General features: G+C 49.2%; 1 protein-coding gene across 2 annotated transcripts in view; it reads left to right on the forward strand.

Annotated features, from left to right (window-relative positions):
* Nucleotides 1-27,844, forward strand: part of ZC3H3 (zinc finger CCCH-type containing 3) — a 276,522-nt gene that overhangs the window by 190,402 nt on the left and 58,276 nt on the right. For both annotated transcript variants that reach the window (XM_083621938.1, XM_083621937.1), the window contains exons 6-9: nt 12,102-12,192; nt 14,265-14,423; nt 15,026-15,095; nt 23,522-23,653. In XM_083621938.1, the coding sequence (XP_083478064.1) occupies nt 12,102-12,192; nt 14,265-14,423; nt 15,026-15,095; nt 23,522-23,653 (452 nt within the window). The remainder of the gene's footprint in view (nt 1-12,101; nt 12,193-14,264; nt 14,424-15,025; nt 15,096-23,521; nt 23,654-27,844) is intronic.

Raw genomic sequence — 27,844 nt, forward strand, 5'->3', positions numbered from 1 at the left:
AACACCCTCAAGAGAGGCTGCCTGTTGTTTCTCTGAATGACATTCTAACCCGATTGAGAAGCTCTGGCACATTCTGAAAGTATTCCAAGTTTTACTCAGAAAAAAAATATGGCTGAATTGCAGGAAGTTTTCCACCCCTAACAGAGTCCCCACAATTTGCCCGTTCCCAGTGGACCTACACAAACAAAGATGTTGCTTTGCACCTTTTGTCAACTTGTCTTTGGTTGAGGGGGCGACTCGGTTCAAGGGTTAATGCAAAGCCGAAGTTTTCAGAAATGTCTTTTTGGAGGGCAAATTCAGATCAATCCTTTTGCAGAAAGAACTGAATATTCAGAAGGACCTGTCGGAGCCCTCGTCAACTTTCAGCTCCAGCAACGGGTGCTATAGTCACTAGAGGCGCATGGCGCATGGACAAGTTCATTTAGTAAACAGTGGTAATGACTCAAGTTGACACGTTCCCATTCCTTCTCGATGGTTGTGTTAAAGGATCTTGCAGCCGGGGTGTAAATGTGTTCACAGGCCTTGCCTTCACCTATGGAGATTTCTTCGAAGCTGTCATCTAGAGACAAAAAGCGTCCTTTGTGGGGACTGGAGAAACTCTGAATGTCTGAATGTTGCCACATGGAGAAGGAGGGTTCAAGCTGGACAGAGAATAATTGAATTCTGGATTCTGCCCGCCTTGCCCTGAAATCCCACAGAACTCTCTCTGGCCCTCTGGTTGCCTCGCAGCCCTGCAATTTCAGGTCCTGCTTTGAGGCATCTGGTCAGATGCTGCAAGAACAAGATGCTGGACTAGATGGGTTCTTGGTCTGATCCAGCAGCCAAGCTCTTCTCATGCTTTTATGATAACCTCAAAAGCATTTGCTTTAGGGTACCCTAGACAGTTCGTTCCATTCTATACTTAGGGTTCTGCTTATGTCAAGAGTCCCACCTTTATATATAAAAAAGCCAGGAAATATATTTCAGTTAAAGTGTATGCCTAATTGCTGGTGTGTGTTAATATGTTAATGCATTCCAGGATAGGATAGGATAGGATAGGATAGGATAGGATAGGGAAGCATCTCCTAAGGGCTGTATCTGCTTCTGAGGGCCATCTTGTTGTTGCTGGAACTCCAAGCACACCTAGGAAGGGCAGATCAGAGGTCGATTTGGAGGCTGAGTGAGGCATCTTAAGCCGCAGGAGGAAGGCATGTGGTTATTCCTGCCCGGTCACGTTGGGTAGAGACACAGCACTTGCTGGATCCCTGAAAAATCAGCACTAGTGGTTGGCCTGGCCTATAATAAGCATTTTTGCAACCTGCCTTGCACCCATTGGGTTTCCGGGGTTGCTGAGGATCCCAGGCTGAAAGAACACGTTTCAGGTTCGCTGCCTTGGCCTCCTCCACATCTACCTACACATCCTTTTCCCTGGCCCCAATCTTGAACATCCCACTCATGCCTTGCATAGCCAACAAGGGCTCTGGATGTGAACGGCGCACCGAGGAAATCCCCCTATTTTAAGGACGCCCAGTCTGCATCTCAGCGCCTCGTCTCGAAAGGCTCCCGCTGCAGCCCACGGAAAGGGTGTCGTGCTGCGCCTTGATGCATCGCCACTGGCGTCCCGCTCTGGCAGGCTCTCGGCATCCTCTGGCGAGTGCGTCGCAAAGCGGTTGTTGCTGCGAGAACCTCCGCGTCCCTCCAGAGGGAGAGGGAACTGTCGTGTTCATTAAATGCATGATTATGGCGATGATTAATAGCAGATCTTCTTCAAGCCTAACTACTTTCCCTCTTCAGTCCTTGGAATGAATTCACAGAGCTGTGTGTGTGTGTGTGTGTGTGTGTGTGTGTGTGTGTGTGTGCAGTCATTGAGGCATTTCGTTCCCTTCCAGCCAAGTCCGCTTAGCCAAGCCTAAAACCACCCTCCCTACTGCCACAGCCCCTAAGCGTGATGTGTTTCAGTTCTCTTGGGACAAGAATGTGGTTGGTTTTTTTTTTTTGCATAACGGGCTTGTTTTTTAAGATATTTGTTGGACATAAATTGCCTTCACAGCCACTGGGTGTCAGAGGCATCGTAGTTTTCCAGCTCCAACATGCCCCTTTTGACCCTTGCCCCCGCTGGGTCACCATGCTTCATTGCAACACAAATAAAGCTCATCAGGCAACTGATATCTGGGGCATGTGAGTGGCAGTGCCTTCGCTTAGCATCCCGTACAAGATGCAAATAGTTTTCTTGCAGGTGGGGAGAGCCGGGGGCGCAACTTGCAGCCGTGGCGAAAGAGAGTCTGTCTGTGCCGTGGGTGATTGAGAGGCCTTTTTCCTTTGCCCTTCGAAAACAAACAAACTGTGCCGTGCCTTGCAAGAATAATAAAAATACAATAAGAGCAGCAGAATGCTAAACCCAAGAACAATAAAAGCCAGCAGTACGGCAATTCAAAAACAAGAGATTAGAAATGTTGGCTAAATGTTGCTTTACAGTTATGGAAAAATAATTCTGGATGGAGCTCCAGGGGTGGGCAGGCATATGATAAGGATAAAACAATGCACATTTTGTTTATAAGTAAGAATATCTGGAAGAACAGGGATTATTAATTAGATATACTTGTTTTCAACACTAGCAGATTTTCAGTTCTGCTTCCCTTCCCTACTTTAGTTTCTGATTCCTTTGAGTACAGGGACCCTTCTCCGTGGGCTGCTGTAACCTGTTCTGATCTGAGCGGGACATTTTCTTGAATTCATAGAACTGTAAAATTGTGGACTAGGAAGGGATCCTGAGGGTCATCTAGTCCAACCCGTTGCAATGCAGGAATCACAGCTACTTCAGCAGGTCGGATTCAGCAAACTGGTACACTGGCGGCAGCTTCTCCCCTCCCCTGGCACTGCCTCCTAATCTGCTATGGAGGGTGAAGAGAACCCCAAAACAGTGTATAGGAGAGGGGAGATAATTCAGTTCGCTAATATGGTTGTATAAGCGTGGCGTTGAATTTCACCCAGTGTCCTAGGGCATGGCAGCTTTTATATTTATATTTTTTTATTTTAAAGCGACTTTCCAGCCCTTTGGAAGGCAAAAGTAGGTTCCAATGTGCGTGGATTTCTGGTGATCAGTGCTACATAATACTTCCCCCTGCAATTGGCGGCAGAAGACTAAAATAGGTAAAGGAAGAGGCGTGCAAGTTTGCAGGATTTTGAAGGTTGCAGAATTCCGTTTCTTTGGGGGCGGAAGATGGAATCATGCAGCGGTTGCCAATGTGGTGCCATCTGGATGTTTTGGATTACAACTCCCATCATCCCAGACTATTAGCCATGCTGGTTGTGGCTCATGGAGGTTTCAGGACACAACACCTGGAGGGACCTACGTTGCGTACCCCTGGATTAATGTTGCACTTAGCTTTTGCCATGATGCTTGAGCTTGACCTATCCGAAAGGGCACAGGTGGGGGGAAGAGGCCTGTGACATGTGCCCATTTGTTTGAAAATGTCTGTACAGGGGGAGAGAAAGAGTTAATAGGTAGACCAATAGAAAAGCCAGAGGCGGAGCCTACCTGTTTATAAAAGGGCTTAGCCGGAGGTATGCTTAGTTGGCTGGTTGGTTGGGAAAAGGCAGTTGGGAAAATAGTTGCAGACAGATGGAAATAGAGAGACAGTTAGTGCAGTTGGTTCTTGTGTGAGGCGAGGGAGAAGAGTTAGAGACAGAATAAAATAAGACTAAGAGGGTAAGGGGTAACAGCGTTTCAAATTGTTCCAGGAAAACCGCCCCCCCATTCATTCAGTTTGTACAAACTCGACACACTCACACACGACATACGCGACGCTTCTGTTATAAATTCATAGAAAATCAACCGTACATCGGATCTGCACCGTTCCACTTTTATTTTACTCCATGAAGGAAGGACTACAAAATGGGGAAGGTTTGTTACAGGGCAGCCATAATCTCTTGAGCGTACCAGCACGTACACAGGAGCCCTGCCCAGTTGCTATGCCAACCCTGATGGTCCTAGACAGAAGACCATCACGGTCAGAAAGAACTTGCAGGTGGGAGTCCTGTCGCGACAGTCTTCAACAAAGACCAAGCCTACTGGCTGCTGTTTTGCTCTGGTATTCCTGACTGGTGTCCTTGTTTTTTTGTCCAAGGGAGCCCTCAGATTTCTCCGTGCATTTAAAGTTTATTTGTGTTTGCAGTAAGTTACAATCTTCATCGTTAACTTAAGAACCTGACTAAGACTAAGTGATTTACTGTGGAGGACCTGGTTGGAGGCAATGGATTAGTCGTGTATGGGTCAATAGTCCGTGAGACGACCGGGGGCTCCGTATGAACTCCATAAGGCCCTCCAAGTCCTTCTGGGCCAAGGGATGCTGGTTTACCAGAGGACTCCGATTCAGAGGACTGGCTCCCAAGGTAGCCTGTGCTTCTGGCTGCAGCTTTCCATCCATCCCAGAACTCTGTGCTCTGTCCAAGGTCCTGAAGACTCTGCCTTGCCTAAACTGGGCTCTGCTCTTGCTGCCTTTCCCTTGGACGTGGTTCTGCCATGTTTGCTGTGCCTTGACCTCTCCACGCACGATGCTGCCTTGTTTGCCGTTATGACACCATGCCAGTGTTGCAGCCCATTCTCCCCGTGAGCGAAGAGCCTGCGCAGAAATGCACCGGGTGACCTTTGCACAAGGAAAAGTTCAACAGCAGACTGTCTTGCTGAGGCTGGAATGGTGGTGTCTGGGGTTGGGGTGGATTGAAAGGGTTGGTAAGCATGTGAGCCATGCTATTTAATAAATAATAATAATAATAATAATAATAATAATAATAATAATAATAATTTTATTATTTATTATTATATATGTTATTAGCAACAATTGTTCCTGCAGACTTTCGGGAACTGGGTGCCATGCTGTTTTTATTGTAATTATTTGTATGATTTTAATAGATTTTTTAGTGTTATAGAATCATAGAGTTGGAAGAGACCCCAAGAGTCACCTAGTCCAACCCCCTGCAATGCAGGAATGTCAATAATAATAATATTATAATAACTTATTATTTATACCCTGCCCATCTGACTGAGTTTCCCCAGCCACTCTGGGTGGCTCCCAATCGAGTGTTAAAAACAATCAAGTAGATAATACATGACAGATGACAATCTTATTTCTATATCTGTACCTATATCTATCTAAATCTTCACACACACACACACACACACACACACACACAGACTGCTTAACTGTTTTTTTAAACAATTGGTTTCGCCCAATGTTTTCCACTGTTGAAAGCTCTTTTCACATTCGGCGTTCTCCTGGAGTACTGGAGATTCTCTCTCTGTCCCCATTACCTGCCAACTACAGAGTGGTTCCAAGGGCTTGGGTACGTGTATTTTTTTGTGTAGATGTGGAACCTGCCATGGATGCTTTAGCTGAGACTCCTGCATTTCAGGGGGTTGGACTAGATGACCCATGGGGTCCTTCCAACTCTACAATTCTGTGATTCTACCTCTTGAACCCGAGCCCCTGCTTAATATTGTAATCACACACTGATAAAAGGCCTTGATTCAGCCCCCATTGAAAGGAACATGCTTGCTAGCACCTTGGGCCAAACCCCTTCCATTCTGGTAGGGCTTGCTCCCTGGGAGTAGTTATCATAATTTTATTTACAGTGGTACCTTGGGTTAAGTACTTAATTCATTCCGGAGGTCGTTCTTAACCTGAAACTGTTCTTAACCTGAAGCACCACTTTAGCTAATGGGGCCTCCTGCTGCTGCCGCGCCACTGGAGCATGATTTCTGTTCTCATCCTGAAGCAAAGTTCTTAACCCGAGGTACTATTTCTGGGTTAGCGGAGTCTGTAACCTGAAGCGTATGTAACCCGAGGTACCACTGTATTTATTAAGTTCCTGCAGCCCCAAGGCAGGTCCACAGCAGGCAAGAGGGCTCCTTAAACAGTTTGAACACAGCTTTGTGAACACTTCCAGCAGAGATAAATAAATTAGGCCGTTTTTATAAAATGAAAGCCCAGCTATGAAGTTGTTTGGCTTCCAGCTATTGATCTATCGGTTTCTATTTCATTAGTTAAAAATTCTAGCCATTCATTTCTCTAAGCCAGACAGGAGGGAGGGAATGACTTTAGTTCTCTCCCTTTCTCAGGATGCAGTAGCTGGAAAGGCATCTGCGCTTATCTGCTGGAACAGAGTTTCCCGCCCTCCAGCTCATGACGGGTTTGCTTTACTTTGCTTGGGATGAGGGGACAGGGGTCTGGAGGGCTGCTGTGAATCGTGGCGCTTCATGGCTTCAGACCAGGCTTCCTCAGCCTTGGCCCTCCAGATGTTTTTGGCCTACAACTACCATGATCCCTAGCTAGCAGAACCAGTGGTCAAGGATGTGGGAATTGTAGTCTCAAAACATCTGGAAGGCCGAGGTTGAGGAAGCCTTGTTGTTGTTGAGTCGTTTAGTCGTGTCTGACTCTTCGTGACCCCATGGACCAGAGCACGCCAGGCCCTCCTGTCTTCCACTGCCTCCCGCAGTTTAGTCAAACTCATGCTGGTAGCTTCAAGAACACTGTCCCACCATCTCATCCTCTGTCGTCCCCTTCTCCTTGTGCCCTCCATCTTTCCCAACATCAGGGTCTTTTCCAGGGAGTCTTCTCTTCTCATGAGGTGGCCAAAGTCTTGGAGCCTCAGCTTCACGATCTGTCCTTCCAGGGAGCACTCAGGGCCGATTTCCTTCAGAATGGAGAGGTTTGATCTTCTTGCAGTCCATGGGACCCTCAAGAGTCTCCTCCAGCACCATAATTCAAAATGAGGAAGCCTAGCTTCAGAGAAGAAGTCTGAGAGTCTGAGAAGAAGTCTGAGAAGACTTCAGAGTCTGAGAAGAAGAAGACGACCATGCTCCCAGGTCCTCATGACCTACCTACTTAGGAGGAGGGAGTTTGGAGATGGGGAGTCATGTTAGCTCCCCCCCCCCGACATGGCTAAGAGTCAAACCAGAATCGAGTCTGCAGATCCAGGATCTTGATAAGCAGTGCTCTGGGAGAAGGCTTGCCACTCCTGCTTCTGGGGTCCTTTGGCTGATGTGAACCAAACCCTCACCTGTTTTCTGCAGAGAAAATATGAATACATGTGATGCTTGAATGCTTTGCCTTGCATTTTCAAGGGTAGGTGGAGAGTTTTAGTCAGGAAAACTGTGCATGGGAGTGGGAAAGGTTAAACTAACCTTTGGCTGGAAGATGGATAGCGGCTAATGGATTGAGGTTGAATCCTGACAAGACAGAAGTACTATTCTTGGGGGACAGCGGGCGGGCAGGTGTGGGGGACTCCCTGGTCCTGAATGGGGTAACTGTGCTCCTGAAGGACCAGGTGCGCAGCCTGGGAGTCATTTTGGACTCACAGCTGTCCATGGAGGCGCAGGTCAATTCTGTGTCCAGGGCAGCTGTCTACCAGCTCCATCAGGTACGCAGGATGAGACCCTCCCTGCCCGCAGACTGTCTAGCCAGAGCAGTGCTCGCTCTGGTTATCTCCCACTTGGACTACTGCAATGCGCTCTACGTGGGGCTACCTTTGAAGGTGACACGGAAACTACAACTAATCCAGAATGCGGCAGCTAGACTGGTGACTGGGGGCGGCTGTCGAGACCACATAACTCTGGTCTTGAAAGACCTACATTGGCTTTCAGTACGTTTCCGAGCACAATTCAAAGTGTTAGTGCTGTCCTTTAAAGCCCTAAATGGCCTCAGCCCAGTATACCTGAAGGAGCGTCTCCACCCCCATCGTTCTGCCCGGACACTGAGGTCCAGCTCCGAGGGCCTTCGGCCAGTTCCCTCCCTGTGAGAAGCAAAGCTACAGGGAACCAGGCAGAGGGCCTTCTTGGTGGTGGCGCCCACCCTGTGGAACGCCCTCCCACCAGATGTCAAAGGGAACAACAACTACCTGACATTTAGAAGACATCTGAAGGCAGCTCGGTTTAGGGAAGTTTTTAATGTGTGACATTTTAATGTATTTTTAATCTTTATTGGAATCCGCCCAGAGTGGCTGGAAAAACCCAGCCAGATGGGCGGGGTACAAATAATAAATTATTATTTTATTATTATGAAACTGTGCATGGGAGTGGGAAAGGTTAAACTATCCTTCCCCAAAACCCCAGGCCACAACTCTGTAGTCGGCACCTCGGGCTCACCCCTGAGGGCTGTTGCAGTGCGCATAGTCGGTGGCCAGTGGCAGCGGGATAAGTGAGGATGAGAGTAATTTGCAGCATCTTGATTGCAGTAGCCCTTCTCGTCCTGCTGTTTCCCCCAGGGAGGCAGTTCACACACCAAGACGTGAGGTGTATAGTGTTGGGATGTCACCCAATGGGAAGCAATGCGTGCTGCAGCCTGTAGGGAGCGTGTAGAGGAGCCTGGATCAAGTCTGAAAAAGAAGAGGATGTGGAAACCTGACACGCGTTTATTCACAAGAGTTAGAGTGTGGCTTCCTTCCTGCTCCCCCAACTGTGACATTGCCGCAGACTACAAAGCCCCCTCTGCTCTTGAGGGTCTGTTTCAGGGAACTGCCATCGGCTCAGAGGCGAGAGATAGAGGGGGAGTTGTGTTACAGGGAGCCTCCGAAAATCTTGTGAAGCAGTTCCTCTTCTGGTGAGGACCAGTGGAGAGGAGGTGCAAGAACCAGAGGATGCTAGAGAGAGCCTTAACACTGCGCCTGAGCAAGCCGAAGGAGAGGGAAGCACACCCCTGCCATCCCCAATCATGTGCAGTAGTTTGAGGCGCAGGGAGGGGCAGAAAAGGCTGGGGGTGACGAAACTTTTATGTTGGGGGAGGTACAAAAACAGACCACTCCCGGATTCTGCTAGCGATTAAGCCAATCATGAATTTATGATGCTCTTCACTGTAAATGTTGTTGTTTAGTCGTGTCCGACTCTTCGTGACCCCATGGACCAGAGCACACCAGGCACTCCTGTCTTCCACTGCCTCCCGCAGTTTGGTCAAACTCATGCTGGTAGCTTTGAGAACACTGTCCCACCATCTCGTCCCCTGTTGTCCCCTTCTCCTTGTGCCCTCAATCTTTCCCAACATCAGGTCTTTTCTAGGGAGTCTTCTCTTCTCATGAGGGGGCCAAAGTCTTGGAGCCTCAGCTTCAGGATCTGTCCTTCCAGTGAGCACTCAGGGCTGATTTCCTTCAGAATGGAGAGGTTTGATCTTCTTGCAGTCCATGGGACTCTCAAGAGTCTCCTCCAGCACCAGAATTCAAAAGCATCAATTCTTTAGCTATCGGCCTTCTTTACGGTCCAGCTCTCGCTCTCACTCACTGTAAATAGTTTGCACCAAAATAAAGCCTGTAAAAGACAGGTCGGAGTCCTGCCTGGTTACTCTCGAGCAACCGCAACGGCATCTGACAGTCTGCTTGGAACTTTTTAGCATCTTTTCCCAGCTTCCCATCTTATCTTTTGCTTTAGTGCTTCTTCCCGAGCAGGCTGGTTTATGAGCGCTTTTTAACAACTGGAAGGTAGCACTTGTTAAAGATCCCTGGCTGGTATTGCCGTAATCCCCATGGCGAGAAAATCTTGCGATGGTGGTGCTGATGGTGATGGGGAGAAAATGCTTTGCCGCATCCCAGAAGAAGAAGATGCACAAGGCAACAGAGCTCAGTCCAGTCCATAGCAAAGGGTCCCATCTTGTGAGGGGCCGTCCAGATGTTTTGCAGTGACTGCCTGTCTTGGGGGGGGGGGTGGAGAGGAGTTTGCCCCACGGTTGGGCTTGGTTGACGCCTCTGATCGGCAGCGATGCTCCGGGAATGCGGCTGCGCCAGCAATTTTGTTTGCACATGGAACAGATGGGCCTGTGCCGTCACCAGCGGGCTGCGTGACAGCCCGGGTGAAGAGAGTGCTCATTGACACGCTATCAAATTCCACTCACTCACTCGGGAACACACTCGGGTTGGCAGGTGAACGACGGAATGACGCTCTTCCCCACCTGCCACGCTCAGGCACACGTCTCGGCTGATGGTGCAGGGCAGAACGATGCAGGAGGAACTCCCCTTCATGCTTGGGAGGGGAGGGGAAGCCACAAGGTAAATAAGCAACAGTGCCGTGAAACTCTTTTCTGGAAACAAGGCCTTTCAGTTCAGCTCCCAGCTTTCTCAGAGCATGCCTTCTCATAGACCCAGATTTTCTGCATGTTGAAGATCCCTTGCACCATCTCCCTAAAACCTTGGATTAGACCAAGTCATGGAGGAGAGGGTTGTTTTGGGCCACTAGCCATGATGGCCACACTCGGCCGACACAGGGGGAGGCAGCAATGCTTCTGAATGCCAGTTGGTGGCAGCCACAGGAGGGGAGAGGGCACTTGTGCTCAAATCCTACGGGACGGGACCGCCTCTCCTGGTCTGCCCCACAGAGGACCTTAAGCTTAATGAACAACCATAGTTTAGAGGTCCCAGGCCCTAAGGAAGTCAGGCTATCCTCCACCAGGGCCAGGGCCTTCTCAGTGATGGCTCCGACCTGGTGGAATGCTCTGTCACATGAGACTAGGGCCCTTCAGGATTTAACTTCCTTCCATCTGGCCTGTAAGACAGAGCTATTCCGTCTGGCCTTTAATTTGAATTCAGCCTGATCTTTTATTTCCCTTCTCTTCCCTCCCCCTCTCCTTTTATGAAGATTACCCTCTCTGGGATCCCACAGATAATTCTCCCCTGGTCTCCTCGCTGGCCCAAGTGGGACCAATTCAGCCAGCTAGCCCTGGGGATTATCTAATGCTTGTTTCCCCTAAATTGATTTCTGAATTTTGAATTTTATTGTTATTCATGTTTTTATACTGTATTTTATGGTGCTTTTACAATTGTTTTAAATTTGTTGTTAGCCGCCCTGAGCCCGATTTTTGAACCGGGAAGGGCAGGGTATAAATAAAAATTTATTATTATTATTATTATTTCCCAAAGGCATCTGGTTAGCCCCCATGAGAACGGGATGGTTGGGGCAGAGCAGAGCAACCATAACCTTCCCCTCCATGCCTTTGTCCAGTTCTCTTTTAAAGTCACCCAGGTTGGTGACCATCGCTGCCTCCTGTTCCATTGGTTAACTATGTGCAGCATAAAAAAAGTCCTTCCTTTTCTCTGTCCTGCATCTTCCCACGCCCAGCTTTGTCGGACGTCCAAGGGTTCCTGCGTTACAAGAGAGGGAGGAAAACTTTTCTCCACCCGCTCTCTCTGCATGCCGTGAATAATTTCATAAACCTCTATCCACGTTGCCTCTCGCTTGCCTTTTCTCTAAAGGAAAAAGCCCCAAACGCTGTGACCTTTCTTCGTAACGGAGTTTCTTCACCCCCTGGATCATTGGGGTTGCCCTTTTCTGAACCTTTTCCAGCTTCGCAGTATCCTTTGTCCCTTTGTCTCAAGGCAGTTTGCTGAAGGCAGGAGGTAAAGGTAAAGGGACCCCTGACCATTAGGTCCAGTCGTGGCCGACTCTGGGGTTGCGGCGCTCATCTCGCTTTACTGGCTGAGGGAGCCGGCATACAGCTTCCGGGTCATGTGGCCAGCATGACTAAGCCGCTTCTGGCGAACCAGAGCAGCGCACGGAAACGCCGTTCACCTTCCTGCTGGAGTGGTACCTATTTATCTACTTGCACGTTGACGTGCTTTCGACCTGCTAGGTTGGCAGGAGCAGGGACTGAGCAACGGGAGCTCACCCCGTCGCGGGGATTCGAACCGCCGACCTTCTGATCGGCCAGTCCTAGGCTCTGTGGTTTAACCCACAGCGCCACCTGTGTCCCTTGGAGGCAGGAGACAAAGGCCTTGAATAAGGAAACATAAATAGAAGACAAAACAAGCCCTCTTGGTTCCTCCGCTGTTGCCATACAAGTGGGTCCTTGCCAAATGTTGTGACATGGGAATGGCACATCGCTGGCAAGCCTGTGCCTTTCTGCAATGCTTCCTGAATCCCTGGCCTTATTTATTCTGATCCCCAGCCAGGCACCTGGCAATTTCCTGCTGCTGGCGAGGTGGCAGCAACACCTCGGCCCACCCAGGTTGCGCTTATTTACCCTGCCGGGAACTTTGCATGGCTCCCCCCGCCTGCAAATCAGTAGAAGATCAAGCTCCTTTTTGCAACTTCTGTAGTATCCACACGAGCGCTAATTAGCATCTCATGTCTTTCTCCTTCTCTCCAGGAACGGCGAGGCCGGATTCTGCCCATGGCTCCCCTGGCTATTCCCCATCCAGTTATCTGAACCGGTCGACCACCAGCCGCTACATCGCAAGGTCTGTATTCCTTCCCTCTAGAGGAGAGACGCTAGTCCCCAAAATGTGAACAGAGCAAGTGTCCTGTTAATCCTGGAAGCCCTGGAACCTCTCTGTCCGTTTTGCTAAGCCCCCGAAACTCTTTTGTGCCGTCTCGAAAAGTTGTAGTCTGACCGAGTGACAATGAGACGGAGAGACATGATGGGCTGTTACGACGTCCCTTCTTTCTCTTCTCCACCCCACTCCCAAGGGTTGGATTGGTGGAGGGCATTTTGCCAATTATTTAGGTGGGGGACGGGACAAAAAGCAGTTGAAATGGATCAGGTGGGGAGAGATAAAGCTGCAGGCCTGGCTTACTTTTAGGCATGTATCGTGTGTTGAAAAGCAGCAGTTTCCTCTCTTGCTTCCTTGCCTGGGGAGGTGGCAGATGAGGTGGCAGTTAGTGATGGGTGGGTTAAACCACAGAGCCTAGGACTTGCCGATCAGCGGTTCGAATCCCCGTGACGGGGTGAGCTCCCATTGCTCGGTCCCTGCTCCTGCCAACCTAGCAGTTCGAAAGCACGTCAAAGTACAAGTAGATAAATAGGTACCGCTCCGGCGGTAAGGTAAACGGCATTTCTGTGTGCTGCTCTGGTTCGCCAGAAGCGGCTTAGTCATGCTGGCCACATGACCTGGAAGCTGTACGCCGGCTCCCTCAGCCAGTAAAGTGAGATGAGCACCGCAACCCCAGAGTCGGTGTCAGTAAAACGGACTCCTGCCCTGCCCCCTCGCCCTGCCCTCCATTGTTGTAAGATCTCTGGAAGGGAAGAAGGAGCTTTCTCTGTGCTGCTGTTTTGATCCATAGCAATCTTTTTGTGAGTGAGTTAACCCCTTTGTCCCTTGCCTTTAACCCCCCCAAACGGAACTCCCCCCCAAAACCTTTTTACAGTGGTACCTCTGGATGCAAACGGGATCCGTTCCAGAGCCCTGCTTGCACCTTGAGTAGAATGCAGGTCGCATTTTGCCGCTTCTGCACATGTGCGTGACATCATTTTGAGCACCTGCACGAGTGGCGGAACCCAGAATTAGCGCGTTCCATTACTTCCAGGTCACCACGGAGCGCAATTTTAAAACGCTCAACCTGAAGCAGATTTAACCTGATTTAAAGCAGATTTAACCCAAGGTATAATTCTGAATGTAGATCGCAGTCTCTTGAGAGTTGGCCACCCCTGTCCTAAGGCAACCAGCCAAATGCTACTGGACTGCTGCGTCCATCATTCCTGACTGTTCTGGAAAAGCTAATGCTCAAAGTCCGTCTATACAGTGGTACCTCGGGTTAAGTACTTAATTCGTTCCAGAGGTCTGTTCTTAACCTGAAACTGTTCTTAACCTGAAGCACCACTTTAGCCAATGGGGCCTCCTGCTGCTGCCACGCCGCCGGAGCACAATTTCTGTTCTCATCCTGAAGCAAAGTTCTTAACCCGAGGTACTATTTCTGGGTTAGCAGAGTCTGTAACCTGAAGTGTGTGTAACCTGAGGTACCACTGTACAGAGGGATAGCTAGAAAAGACACTTCTTATCTGGTCTGGTTTGACTTCAGGAAATATCTCCTGTATTTTTATCTTTTGAACCACCCTGAGATCTTTGGATGAAGGGCAGTATGTAAATTTAATTAATTAATTAACAACCCGCTTTGAGGCTTTTAGCATTTGACGTATAAATTATAAAAGGGGGAGGAGAGGCTCCCAAGCGTACCAGCAGAGTGTATGCTAGTTTATGGAACTTTTAACAGTGAAAAGATTTGACAGCAGAGATCGGGGGCCAGTATTTTGGGAACTCTGCTCTGCACATTGTGGAAGAAAAGAGGGCAGAACAATCATACTAATCACCCATTATTATTATTGTTGTTGTTGTTGTTTTGTTGTTGTTGTTGTTATTTGTTTAAATCTTAGTTATTTTTTACTTAATTTTGCTGTAATTCTGAGGCATTCCCTCATGCATTTGTCAGTTACGATTTGTACCATTTGTCTTTTACAAAAAATTAATAAATGTGGTTTTAAGAATGATAGTCCCTGGGGCTGAGGTGAGTTGCTTGTCTCTCTCCTTCCCTGCAGCCGAGCCGTCCAGCGCAGCTTGGCCATCATCCGCCAGGCCAAGCAGAAAAAGGAGAAGAAGAAGGAATACTGCATGTACTACAACCGCTTTGGCAAATGCAACCGCGGCGATAGGTGCCCCTACATCCATGACCCGGAAAAGGTGGCCGTCTGCACACGGTAAATGATCTTCCTTTCCAGAAACCCCAGGAAGGGACAGGGCTGTTGTGCACGAAGATGGTGGATTAACCAAGTTAATGAGGCGAAAAGGGGCACGACTCCATTTGCATCCAGCGTGCATCAGATACATGTGTATAATCCACACATTGGCCACAGCTGTCTGCAATTGCAAGTGCCGCCCTAAGCGAACATGTCAGCAAATTAAAACTGGCCTAAGTTGGCCGTGGGAGCTTTGCAGAAATCAACAGGGCCTGTCCCATCTTTGGAAAGGCCTTTCCAAAGAAATATCTGCGCTTGGCCTTTGCCTCATGCTGGTGGAAGCTGAAATTGCTCTGTGCAACATCAGCGGAAGCCATGCGGAAGGGCTTCCACTCACACAATGGGGCTCCCCGCTCCTTCTGCTGTGCACCCCCTGAAATCGGCTGGGGAAGGGGTCAGGAGAACCGCCACAGGGTTTGGAGAGTGAGGATTGTTCCGCACGGCAAGCGGAAATATATTTGTAATGGTTGAATTCCACCACTCCCCCCTGCTGAAATTTTCCAGTGGTCATCTGCTTCCCTCCAAAGCTCCTCAGACATCCCTCTTCTCCATCTTCTCAACAGGTTTCTTCGTGGTACATGCAAGAAGACCGATGGGACCTGCCCCTTTTCGCACAAGGTTTCGAAAGACAAGGTTGGTTTGGCTCTTAGTCTGGTGCCGAGGGAGGGGCCGCAGAGGGGACGTGTTTCAAACAACGTATTTGTCAGGGATGCAGGTGGTTGCTCACGAGTAAACAGCCAGGACTCCGACCTGCCTTTTACAGGTTTTATTAAGTGCACAACTATGTAGAGTGCAGGAAGCCAAAGTTCATGTCTGTCTCAGTCACTTGCAGATTCCGGGAGTGGGCTCTTCCGGTCCCCCCCCCCAGCATAAGAACTTAGACACCCCAAGTCTCTGCCTCCTATCTTTATGTTTGACCCCCTTGCGAAAACTAGGCGACGGAAGCTGAATGTCTGTTTCCCTATCAGCCCAGCTGGGAGCGGTGCTAGGGCTCACCGTAACCTCTGTGAGCCTTTGCCTCACTTTGCCCCTCCTTTCCCCCTCCGTTTCGCCGGAAGCGTCACTCTCACCACTCCCTGATGAAGTGATACTGCTGAGCAACGTCCCTGTACGCTTCTGCCCCCCTTTCGATGGCGGTAAAGGTAAAGGGACCCCTGACCATTAGGTCCAGTCGTGGCCGACTCTGGGGTTGCGGCGCTCATCTTGCTTTACTGGCCGAGGGAGCCGGCGTACAGCTTCCGAGTCATGTGGCCAGCAGGACTAAGCCACTTCTGGCGAACCAGAGCAGCACACGGAAACGCCGTTTACCTTCCCGCCGGAGCGGTACCTATTTATCTACTTGCACTTTGACGTGCTTTCGAACTGCTAGGTTAGTAGGAGCAGGGACTGAGCAACGGGAGATCACCCCGTCGCGGGGATCCGAACCGCTGACTTTCTGATCAGCAAGTCCTAGGCTCTGTGGTTTAACCCACAGCGCCACCCACGTCCCCCTCGAAGGTAGTACCCTGACAGTATTCATTTGGAGTTGGCTTGGAAAAGCTCTTCAGGGTCGCCATGGGGCTGCTTCCCATCGTGAGAGCAAAGTGGGCCTCTTAGGCTGCTTTGATCTCTCAGTTGGCTAGTGTGGGGTGCTGATGATGGCAAGGCTGCAGGTTCCATCCCTGGATGGGGCAGCTGCAAATTCCTGCATTGCAGGGGGCTGGACTAGATGATGCTCAGGGTCCCTTCCAACTCTATGATTCTGTGATGTATCTGTATTTTAGCACATTAAGCAGGTCAGGGCAACTTGGGCTGCCTTCTTCCGCATCCGAGGTGCCCACAGGCACAGGTGGAAGAGCATCCTTAGGGCTGGCTGTCACTGTCAAGCACATGCTTGCAACATACTGTACTGTGCCAATTGCCAAGGCAACCAGCTGGATGGTACCTGGCGGCAGGTTTTGGCTCATGGCAAGCAGGGCAGAAGCAGAGGGTCCCATTTCTGAAGATCATGGCAACTGCATTTGATGAGGGATGGATTGATTGAAAGCCAGTGTGGTGTAGTGGTTAAGAGCGGTGGACTCGTAGTCTGGTGAACCGGGTTCGCATCTCCGCTGCTCCACATGCAGCTGCTGGGTGACCTTGGGCCAGTCACACTTCTCTGAAGTCTCTCAGCCCCACTCACCTCACAGAGTGTTTGTTGTGGGGGAGGAAGGGAAAGGAGAATGTTAGCCACTTTGCGATTCCTTCAGGTAGGGATAAAGCGGGATATCAAGTCCAAAACTCCTCCTTAGATGCCACTCTTCCACGATACGCTGTGCCCAGAGCAGCTGACAGAGAACATTCAAAACATCAGAATGCCAATATGCAAGATACAGAGCATGCCAGTAAATTAAAAAACTGAGCAGTTTAACAAACAGAATAAATTCAATATTACCAAAACACAAACAAAACAGTCAAGGTTTAAGTGCATAAATTAAAAAGCAAAGCGAGTAAAAATGGAAATAAAGTTTCTGGCCTTCCAGCTGTCCAAGGAGCCTGGCTTGCATACAGTTCAGAGGGGAGGGGTCCTCTCACCAGGCTAGATGACATGCAGGTGGCTGCTGTATCTTTACCCCAGCGGAGGCTGGCAGCAGCAAAAGGGAAAAGTTTGGGAGGGAGGAGATGGTCAGTCTCTTACCCAGCCTCCTGGAAGTACCAACTCCTGGTGCAGGTCTCATTGTCCCACCCAGAATTCAGGATAGGACAGTTCCATCCTCACTCTAGAGTGTGACCCATATTGGGAGAGGGGGGGCTGCTTTTTCATATTTGTAGATTTATTTATTTAGAGCAGAGGTCGCACCCCTGGGAGGGCAGGGGTTGCAAAGAGGCAAGGGGGCGGCAGGGGGATGCTGGAGGTGTAAATTACTATTGCTTTGGTAAATGAACATCAGGTTTTGAAAAATGGGTATTGCTGGATCAAGCACACTAACATTGTTGACATAATTAAGCTAAATAGTTTTAATTTGATTTTGAATAAATGTGCCATTCATTGTTACTGTTTTGAATTTTACTGTGTTATCCCCTTCCTTAGAGGGTCATGCAATCCGCTGTTCTGAATAATGCTCTTTACGGAGTAGGGGGCACTGAGCATAGGTTGATGGAACCAACGGGGGCAGTAGCCCCCCAAAGTTTGGGAACAACTGATTTAGTAGATTTATAACCAGCTTGATTGAAAAGCTCTCCAACCAAGGGACAAATAAATTTTTGGATAAAACACAGCTCAAATTCACAGTCCAATTAAGAACAAATATATATGAAGCCATTGTTGTTAAACACACACACACATACACATAGAGAACCATCATCATTACAAACAAAGATAAAATCAATACAGCTTTTAAAAGAGATAGAGGTAGCTAAATTATATGTCTGGGTAGGCTGGCCAAAAACAAAAAAAAAGTTTTCAGCTGGCCCCAGTCAGGCCATTAACTATGACTTCATGCTCTCTGCCTCCCGCCCTCCCTGACGACTCCTAGATGGTATCAGGTGCAGCATTTCAGCTCCCTGAGAACTTCCATTTTCACTAACAGAAGATAAGCAGGTTTCTGGCCCTTATTACTTTTGAAGAGATGCTTAAAGCTGTGTGAGCAAAACATGCTTAAATCTCAGAATCCGGAGAGGTAGCTAAATATGCTTTCTTTGGCCAGGCGGCGGGGGGTTGGACTGCAAAGCTCCCATGTCCCCCCCTCCCTGTGACTAGCAAACCCAGAATAAATAATGTCGACCCAGAATAAATAATGTCGACCGCTGAAAAATATTTGCAGAATAAATGCGGCAAAGTCGAGGCGTTGTGCGTATCTGCTAATTTACCCAGGTTCTGAAATTGCACAGAATGCAGGTTGCCTGGGGCAGAATTTTGTTCTCCTTTTTTCTGAGCACAGAGTAACCCATCCCTGTGCTGTGCTGAATGGGGAACTAAAGGCACCCAGTCCCCGTCCCCGTCCCCGTCCCCGAACTTGTGGTTCAACGTGTGGTTTCCCCAAAGCAAGTCCGTGCTAGCAAACTGCGTTGGGGGAGAGGAGTGGACTTCTTACTTTCTATTTTGAGTTGGGGAGTTTCTAGGCTGCGGCCTCCCCTTCCTTTGCTGAGCTCAGAGCCCTTTCCGCCGTGATTTATAGCCCAGGGGTAGCCGGCTGCCCGGAGGCAAGTGGGGACTCCTGTAGCTTCCTGTTAACCTGGCGATTACCAGGAAAGGTGATGTTCGCCTCATTTATCAAAGCACAACCCAAAGAGAGGGGCTGGTGAGTTAATCCTTACCGCAAAAGAAAGCGGCTTTCTGCTGTGCTCAGGCTTCGCTGCAAATGGCCTGGCTGGAGTCCACTGTCTCCAAACGAGCCCTTTCTTTTAAAGGCGGCTTTCTTGTCCTGTGTCTTCATTTTAGTACAGGAACAGATTTTTTTTTTGGTCTGGATACACGATTGCCCCACCTCCTGGCTGCTGGCAAGAACAAATGTGCTTGCCTCCGACTGGGAATAGAGTTTGAGAAGTCCCTCTATTGTCTGTCCCTTTCTTTCGCAAACCCTCAGGGAGACCAGGTGGTGCGCAAGAACTTTCTGGCGAGAGCATCAGGAGTGCAAACCAAACGGAAGGGAACACATGCCATGGAATGATGTGGTTATTGGTTTATTACTTACCCTGCTCCTTAAGGCCCTAGGGTGGGATTTTTGAGCAACCAAGCAGCAGACAATTTATTTTCAAGTTGTGCTCTGCCTAGCCAGGGCCTTATTCACTTACTACTTTGGCACCATGAACGCCTAAAAAGTTTTACCGCTCAGCCCACAGGATAGCATCTATTACTTTGTTTCAACCATAGACTTATTATACTTTTACGGACTTTCCGAGATTGACAGACGTGTGTTCATTTGTTTTCACATATATTAGAGAATTTACAAGTGTACACATTTTGTTTTTGTTGTACTAAATCATGTATATTATGCAATAAGAGCTACAGTGCTATCTAGTATACTGGTCTTCGTGTTGCTTGTGTTGTTTGTTGTGTTAAGTTTGCAACACAGGGGTTTGTTGTTCTGTATTAGCCAGGGCCTTGAGACAGAGGGAGGTGGCAGATGTTGGAGGTGGTGTTGGGACAGTGGACAGAGTAGGGCGGCCCTGCGTCCGGGATTTGCCGGGATTCGTCCATTGGAAATAGCGTCCAGGCGGAGTTTCTAAAAAGCAACCCTAGGACACACAGAGCTGCATGCTGTGTGCCCTGCCATGTGTCCCCTACTCTCGCCTGCTGTCCTCAGAGGCAGCCGAGGACACTAGCTCCATTGCCAGTGTCAGAGTTGGTTTTGAAAACCAGTTCGGGAGCATTTTGTCCATGGAATGGAGCCAGGAAATGGCCTCTTGTCCATTGCCTCAGGCAGCAAAATGCCTTGGACTGGCCCTGCAGCTACTCCATTGATGTTGTTGTCCCACCAAGTTGCCTGGCTTGGAATGGAGACAGAGGCAGGCCAGATCTTTCCAGAGGTGGTTGACTTTCAAAAATGCCTCTTGGGCCTCTGATTGCTCTGCAGATTGTGTGAACAAACACGGTTTAGAGGTTTGTGTGTGTGGAATACAGTTGTGTAGCAGGCCCTTAGGCCCTCTTTCACCAAACTGATGCCCTCCAGATGCTGTTGGACTTCAGCTCCCATCAGCCTCAGCCAGCTCTCCTCGGGGGTCAAGCGCCATTTGTAGTTGTGGCACCACTTTGGAGCAAGCCTTGCACAAGCTGGTGCCCTCCAAAGGCTGTTGGACTACAACTCCCATCAGCCTCTAGCTGGCACCCATGTGGGACTTGTAGTCTTGAAGGCTGCCAGAGTTGAACAACGTCTTGAAGGCTGCCAGAGTCCTGAACTACCATATTTTTCGCCCTATAGGACGCACTTTTTCCCCTCCAAAAATGAAGGGGAAATGTGTGTGCGTCCTATGGAGCGAATGCAGGCTTTCGCTGAAGCCTGGAGAGCGAGGGGGCTTGGGGTTTCATGCAGCGCTCCGCTAGCCGTGGGAGAGCTGCGCGAAGTCGCACGGCTCTCCCATGGCTAGCGGATAGCATCCTGTTCTGGGGGCTGGGGTCGGGGGAAGCTCGGGCTTCCCCCACCCCAGCCCCGCACCTGGGGGGGAAATAATTTTTTTTTTCTTTATTTCCCCCCCCAAAAAAACTAAGTGCGTCCTATGGGCCGGTGCGTCCTATGGGATGAAAAATACGGTAAATCAAAAAGAAAATCTGCAAATGTTTACGTTCAAAATTAATTGGTTTGTTTTTTTCGAAAATGGCAAAGCGAGAAGAGAAGGGACAATTATCTCTGGCTGCCTTAGAAGCCCAGCAAAGAGAGGAGTCTTGATAGGTTTCCTGATAATATGGCACAAGAAGAATAGGAGCATCGAACAGCTTTCCTCACTTGGAGGGTGGGGCCTAGTGGAGAAATGGCCCGGCCCTCCTGGGCAGACTTCCTTGTGGCCCCCAGTTTGCTGCCCACCATCCCTGGGGCCGCCAGCCCCCTGCCATTCCCTGTGTGCCAGCGCAGCTGAGTTTGCGGATGCGAGAGGTTAGCACGAGGCTAAGACTTGGGCTGGAGCAGGCTGCTGTTGCAACAGCTTTTCCCCTTGAGGGACTTGACAAGAATCAGCATTTTTCTCCCTAATAGAGCTTCAAAACTCTGTTGTGAGCAATTTGGAAATTCACGTTGAGTTTCGGGTTCATTAGCCGCCGGCTCCGGGAAGGCGTGCGCGCGTCTTCGGGGCTTCCTAATATGGCCGCAGCGCCTTGCATTAATGTTATTGTTATTTGCGCGGACATCGCGGGGTGCAAACAAGGTTAATTGAAACGAGAATGGCGCTTCCTCTTGGTAATGGCTCAGCCTTGACAGCTGGGAGGAGTTGAGTTTTGCATAAGGGCTGCCTTTATTATCCCTTTTTATTAGAGCTAATTTGATCTCTATATCAAAACCTACATTAAGGGAATCGTTTACGGTCACGCCACCGCCGACAGGAGAAGGCAGCTCCAGAGCCCTGTCCTTTATTTTAATGTCTGCAGTTAAAAGACAATTAAAAATAAACTCTTCGCTTTTAAAGCCCTCTTTGTTTTTCCTTCTTGCGTGGCTTTTAGCCTTCCATTTTCCTGTCCTCTTTCTCTCCCCTCCCTCCTCCTCCTTCTCACTCTAGTGAACTAATTCAGTTAAAGCCCTAATACGTCCTTCGGGGGAAAGTTCCCTCCCCCATGCATCGTGTCGCCCGCGCTTGTTGCACATCTGTAAATACTGGCCGGAGGATCCCTGAACCTGCAGGACTTAAGGCCGTGGCACTTGGCAGAAGCGGTGGCTCTGTTCACTGGGCAATCAGCCGGTTTTTGTGTCCATGTGGACAGCCAGGAAGGGAAGAGGGAGAGCGTGGAATTGAAACTCTGGGGGTAAGGCGAGCCAAGCACCCGCAAGCCATGTGGTGAGTCTGGGCCTTGGAAGGTACACTCAGGAGCAAGATGCTTTTAAGAAATAGGAATATTCTTATTTAATGTTATTCTCTGCAGAGTCACCCTGGAGCAGCCCTCTGGTGCCCTCCAGCTGTTTTGGACGGCAACTCCCATCTGCCCCAGCTAGCATGGCCGTACTGGCTGGGGCTGATGGGAGTTGTAGTCCAAAACAGCTGGAGGATGCCGCAGGTGCTTCCTTGGCTGACCAGCAGTCCTGGTGTTTCCATCCCTGCAAAGGCAGCGCTATGCCACCCTGAGCTGCAGCCCCTCTCCGCCTCCAGTAGCCACTAAAGGTGGAGGAGTAGGATTGTCACAGCAGGCCAGTAATTCCTTTTTAATTACCCAGCAGCTGGCAGAAGGTGTAGTTTTGTGTTTTGTGGCAGGAGTGCTCAAGGCAGCCCCACATCTGTCTCTGCGCACAGATTGGTTTTGATGTACTTTTTCACATCACCAGCACCTGCGAACAAAGGTAGCGGGAGCAATGAGTCCTGCCCACCAACTGGAGGAAACAATGGCCAGAATCTGGCTTCAAGCTGCCGCAAAAGGCGTTTCTCTCAAAGATGCCAAAAATGGGAATCAAAGTACCCTTTGGCCCATCGCTACTCTCGTCTGGTGAGGTTTGGGTGTCATATCATGACACCTAGCCTTTGGAATTCCCTCCCCCTTGAATATTAGACAGGCGCTGTGCTCTTGCCATCAGAAGGTCCTTCCTGATGTTTAGTCGAAATCACCTCTCTTGTCATTTGAATCCATTGGTTTGGGTTCTCGGCTCTGGAGCAGGAAAAAACAAGCTTACTCCATCTTCCATGTGGCAGCCCTACAGGTATTTGAAGATGCCTATCCTATCACTTCTCAGTCCCCTCTTTCCCAGGCTAAACATAACCAGCTCCTTCAACTGTTCTTCATCAGGCTTGGTTTCCTTGATCATCTTGGTTGCCCTCCTCTGCACATGTTCCAGCTTGTCAACGTCCTTCTTAAATTGTGGCACCCAGAACTGGACACAGGATTCCAGGTGGTGTCTGACCAAGGCAGAATAGAGTGGTCTATGACTTCCCTTGATTTGGACACTGGACTTATGTTCAACTTTTGGTGCCTACTGACTTTCTTTGTTTGTGATGTTGACGGTTGGTGGGGTGTTTTTTGTTTTTTGTTTTGTATGGAGTTACTTAGAGACTGCTGTAATTAAGCACTGTATAAGTTATCAGATGCATACCTCAGGGAAGCAGTTATGAAGGCGACTAAGTTGGGTGGTGCACCTGGCTCTTGTAGGAGTCCTGCACAAAGTATGGAAGCCGCAAAACAAGCAGAAGACTCAATTTGCTGCTCACTCACAAGACTCCCTGGGTGGCCCTGAGAAAGTTGCTTTCTCCGCAAGTTGCATTCTGCAAAAGGGGAATATTTGTGGCCAGCTTCGCAGGGTTGCTGTGAGCGTAAGAGATGCATGTGTAAACCACACCAGAATCAAATCTGGTGGGCGTGGGAGGCTGTGGCCTTCATTTTATAGCAGGGATGGTTTTCTGTCAGACTTGAGGGTTGGAACTGGCACTGAATCATTGGAGATTAATCTTCCCTCCTGACTTTGTCCTTTCAGATGCCTGTGTGCTCTTATTTCCTGAAAGGGATCTGCAACAACAGTGACTGTCCCTACAGCCATGTCTACGTTTCCCGGAAAGCGGAGGTTTGCTCAGACTTCCTCAAAGGCTACTGTCCCTTGGGAGAGAAGGTAAGATGGGGCAAGGGCTTGGACAAGTATCCCATTGAGATGTAACCCTCATGCAGCTGAGAATCCATATATCTTGCGATTGTTGTTTTGTCTCATGACATGGTCCATACTCACAGAAAATCCAGTGTCGGCAGCTGAGAAGGATGTCTCCTTTTCAGTTTTTTAATGTTCTCCCACCTTATCTTTCCTCCTTTTTGGGGTTCAATACCACAGGTAAGTAGGCAGGACTTCTCAAATGGCAACTACCCCTTGCTGGAGAGATACTGGACAGAAACATTTCCATCTTCAAATCTAGCTGGGATCACACAGTGTGATTTGCACCCTGTGTGTGTGTGCATATGCCACTTTGGAAAAGTTGGGATTTAAATTTTGGGAATTAAAAAAAGTAAAAATAGCCGGCTGAGTTTGGCTCTGTGTGTGGTGTGTGCTGTGATTCTCGGTTTAGCAAGAAGCAACCAGGGATAACTTAATGTTAAATTCTCTGAAAATCAGGGCTACCTCAGAGATAAGGAATCTGCTATTTCAATGAAACCAAGGGGGCTCCTGCTGAGAAACTTGCTCTCTTTGCTGCAGCAGTAATATAGTTTTAAAAAAATGGAACTGTTTTTAGATTTTTTTTTAAAAAAGTACTGGCTTTAATATAGATATGTGTTTGGTTTTTTGCTAATAATATTGTAAATCACTTTGAGTTCCCATGGCAAAATTGCGACTAATACATTTAATAAAATCATCATCATGTTTTTGTGGTTAAACAATATTCCGTAGTTTATGCTGTGTGAAAAACTGCTTTCCTTTTGTCCTGAATCTTTCAATGTTCAGCATCATTGAATGGTCTTAACCTCTTGCCTTACAAGAGAGAAAACCACTTCTTCCTATCCATTTCCTCCACACCAAACATATTCTTGACTTCTCTGCCATGTCCTCCCACCCACTTAACTCACCTTTCCCCGGAAACTCAGAAGCCCCAGATGTTGTCACCTTTCCTCACTGGGGAATTCCTTCACGCCCATGATCTCCTGGGTTGCCCTTTCATTCATCTTTTCTAGCCCTGCAATATTCGTTTCTCAGATGTACAGTCACACACCTGATGATCCCACCTTTTATGTCCTTCTTTTGGGCGATGGGCTTTAGGGGGCAAGCAGTAGGAAAGTGCCTTTAAAGAATCCCTTTCTCCATACCTCCTATTTTTGGAGAGAGAGAGGCTGCTCCATCTAGCATGGTCGCCATCAGCAGCCCTCGGCTCTATGAGTTTGCCCCATCCTCTTTTAAAGCCATCAAGGTTGCTCGCCCCCATTGCCTCCTGTGGGAGGGAGTGCCATAGCTTAACTAAAAAAATTAAAAAGGTAAAGGTACCCCTGACCATTAGGTCCAGTCGTGGATGACTCTGGGGTTGCGGCGCTCATCTTGCTTTACTGGCCGAGAGAGCCAGCGTACAGCTTCTGGGTCATGTGGCCAGCATTACTAAGCCGCTTCTAGTGAACCAGAGCAGCGCACGGAAACGCCGTTTACCTTCCCGCTGGAGTGGTACCTATTTATCTACTTGCATTTTTGACATGCTTTCGAACTACTAGGTTGGCAGGAGCAGGGACCGAGCAACAGGAGCTCACCCCGTTACGGGGATTCAAACCGCCGACCTTCTGATCGGCAAGTCCTAGGCTCTGTGGTTTAGACCACAGCGCCACCCACGTTACATTTAAATAACTACATGTAAATTAATACTCTCTTCTATCTGTCCTGAACCTTCCAACAAGAAATGGGCCTGGCAGTAAGAAGGCAGAATTTTGCTGCGGAATTTTGTGGCGGCAGGGCCAGCTGTGGTTTGTGGGGCGCCCGTTTCAGGGACCGGCCGGACAGTGAGGAGGGGGCACCAGGAGAAGGAGGGGTTGGAGACTGACTTAGAAGAAGGGAACGTCGATCTGGGGGAATGTGTGACAGCCGAGAGACGAGAGCCAGAGGCAGGAGAAGCTGCAGGATTGGAGAGTGAAGAATAGGGCAGGAGGAGGGAGAGAGAGGTCAGGTTGGTGGGGAGTCAAAGCCTTCCACATCTACTGCTGCTCCTGTGTCTCCTGCTCCACTGTCTCCCAGGACCAGAAGAGGGGTGAAGAGGGAGGAGCAGGAGCAGGTGACACGCAGGTGACGTCTGCTTCTGCTTGCATGCAGCTCGGGTGGTGGAGATACCTAAGCTGAGGTTGTGGCAGGCAGGGGTCTCTCTGTCGCGACAACTGCCTCAACAGGTGCACACCTAGGAGTAACTTGTGAGTGTGCTTTCGACACTACTGTGGTACCTTGGTTCTCAAACGCCTTGGTACTCAAACAACTTGGAAGCCAAACAATGCAAACCCAAAAGTAAGTGTTCCGGTTTGCAAACTTTTTTCAGAAGCCGAACGTGCTCTGTTTTGAGTGTTATGCTGAGGTCTGTTTTTGCTATTTATTTTGTGGTTTTGTTTCTGCGGCTCTTTTTCGTTTTGTTTTTGTGACTGTGTAGAACACAATTCAGCTACTGATTGATTGATTGATGGATTGACTGCAGTATGTTGTTTATTGTTTTCATTTTATGAATCAATGGTCTCGTTAGATAGTAAAATTCATGTTAAACTGCTGTTTTGGGGGTTGTTTTTAAAATTCTGGAACCGATTAATCCATTTTGCATTACTTTCTATGGGAAAGCGTGCCTTGGTTTGGGAACGCTTTGGTTTTGGAACGGATTAAGTTTGAGAACCAAGGTCCCGCTGTAGTTAATTCTTCACTTTCCTCGCTTGACGGTGCAGTGACACCCACACGGCTGCAGTATTGTGAAGGAACGCAGCCAGGGCTGGCACACCCATGAGGCAAGGTGAGGCTACTGCCTTGGATGGCAGGATCCCCAGGGGCAGCAGATCCCAGTGGTCAATCTTGATCCCCTGCTTTGTTCCCAATCTCTCATCCCTTCTTCCTTGGCCGGGGTGCATTTGTGTGTCAATTTGTGGTCCACCTCAGTTGCCACAATGTACTGGGCCAGCCCTGAATGCGGCTTCCGTGTCTCAGGTGATGGCAGCCACTGGAAGCAGCAGAGACCGGCGTGGAGGCAAAGGTGACTTGAGGCCAGGGGACGTGCTTGCCCTACCTGTGGAGAAAGGTGTGGAGAAAGTTTCCCCTCCCTCTCTGACAGCGCCAGAAAGTGGGCTCATCCAGCAAAGCTGATGGGTATGTCGGGCAAAAGGAAGATCTTCCTCACGTTGCTAGCTTGTGGAACTCACTGCCACCAGATGTGATGGTTGCAAGCTTTAGAAGGGGGTTGGACAAATGCCTAGAGAAGACAGAGAAGGAGGAGAAATCTGCCAATGGCTGCTAATCATGATGGCTGGAGGGAACCTCCAGGTTTCATCGGTGGTGGTAGGACAGCAACGGGTGGTTGCCTTCCAGTCCTGGTTCTGAATTCTTCTGCTAGGGCATCTGGTTGGCTGCTGTGTATAACCCAGTGGGGTTACTCTTGTGCAACTAGGAGGAGGAGTTCCAGAGAGCACCTTGTGGTGTCTTGGTTAGAGGGTCAGGCTCTGAACTGGGAGAGGCCAGGGTTTGAATCCTCCCATTCACCAGGTAACCTGGGGCCAGTCACTGCCTCCCTCAGTCTAGCCTACCTGATAGGGTGGTTGTGGGGATTAAATGGGGGACCGTGTACACCAGCCTTCCTCAACCTGTGGGTCCCCAGGTGTTGTTGAACTACAACTCCCATCACCCCTAGCTAGCAAGGCCAGAGCTCAGGGATGATGGGAGTTGCAGTCCAACAACATCTGGGGACCCACAGGTTGAGAGCCGCTGATGTACACCATCTTGAGCTCCTTAGAGGGAAATAAAAGTGGGATATAGATGCTCCATGATCACTGCAGATGGTGACAGCGGTCACGAAATTAAAAGACGCCTGCTTCTTCGGAGAAAAGCAATGACAAACCTAGACAGCATCTTAAAAAGCAGAGACATCACCTTGCCAACAAAGGTCCGTATAGTCAAAGCTATGGTTTTCCCAGTAGTGATGTATGGAAGTGAGAGCTGGACCATCAAGAAGGCTGATCACCGAAGAATGGATGCTTTTGAATTATGGTGCTGGAGGAGACTCTTGAGAGTCCCATGGACTGCAAGAAGATCCAACCTCTCCATTCTGAAGGAAATCAGCCCTGAGTGCTCACTGGAGGGACAGATCGTGAAGCTGAGGCT

Source organism: Podarcis filfolensis, assembly GCF_964270895.1.
Source record: "Podarcis filfolensis genome assembly, chromosome: 7".
Lineage (NCBI taxonomy): Eukaryota > Metazoa > Chordata > Lepidosauria > Squamata > Lacertidae > Podarcis > Podarcis filfolensis.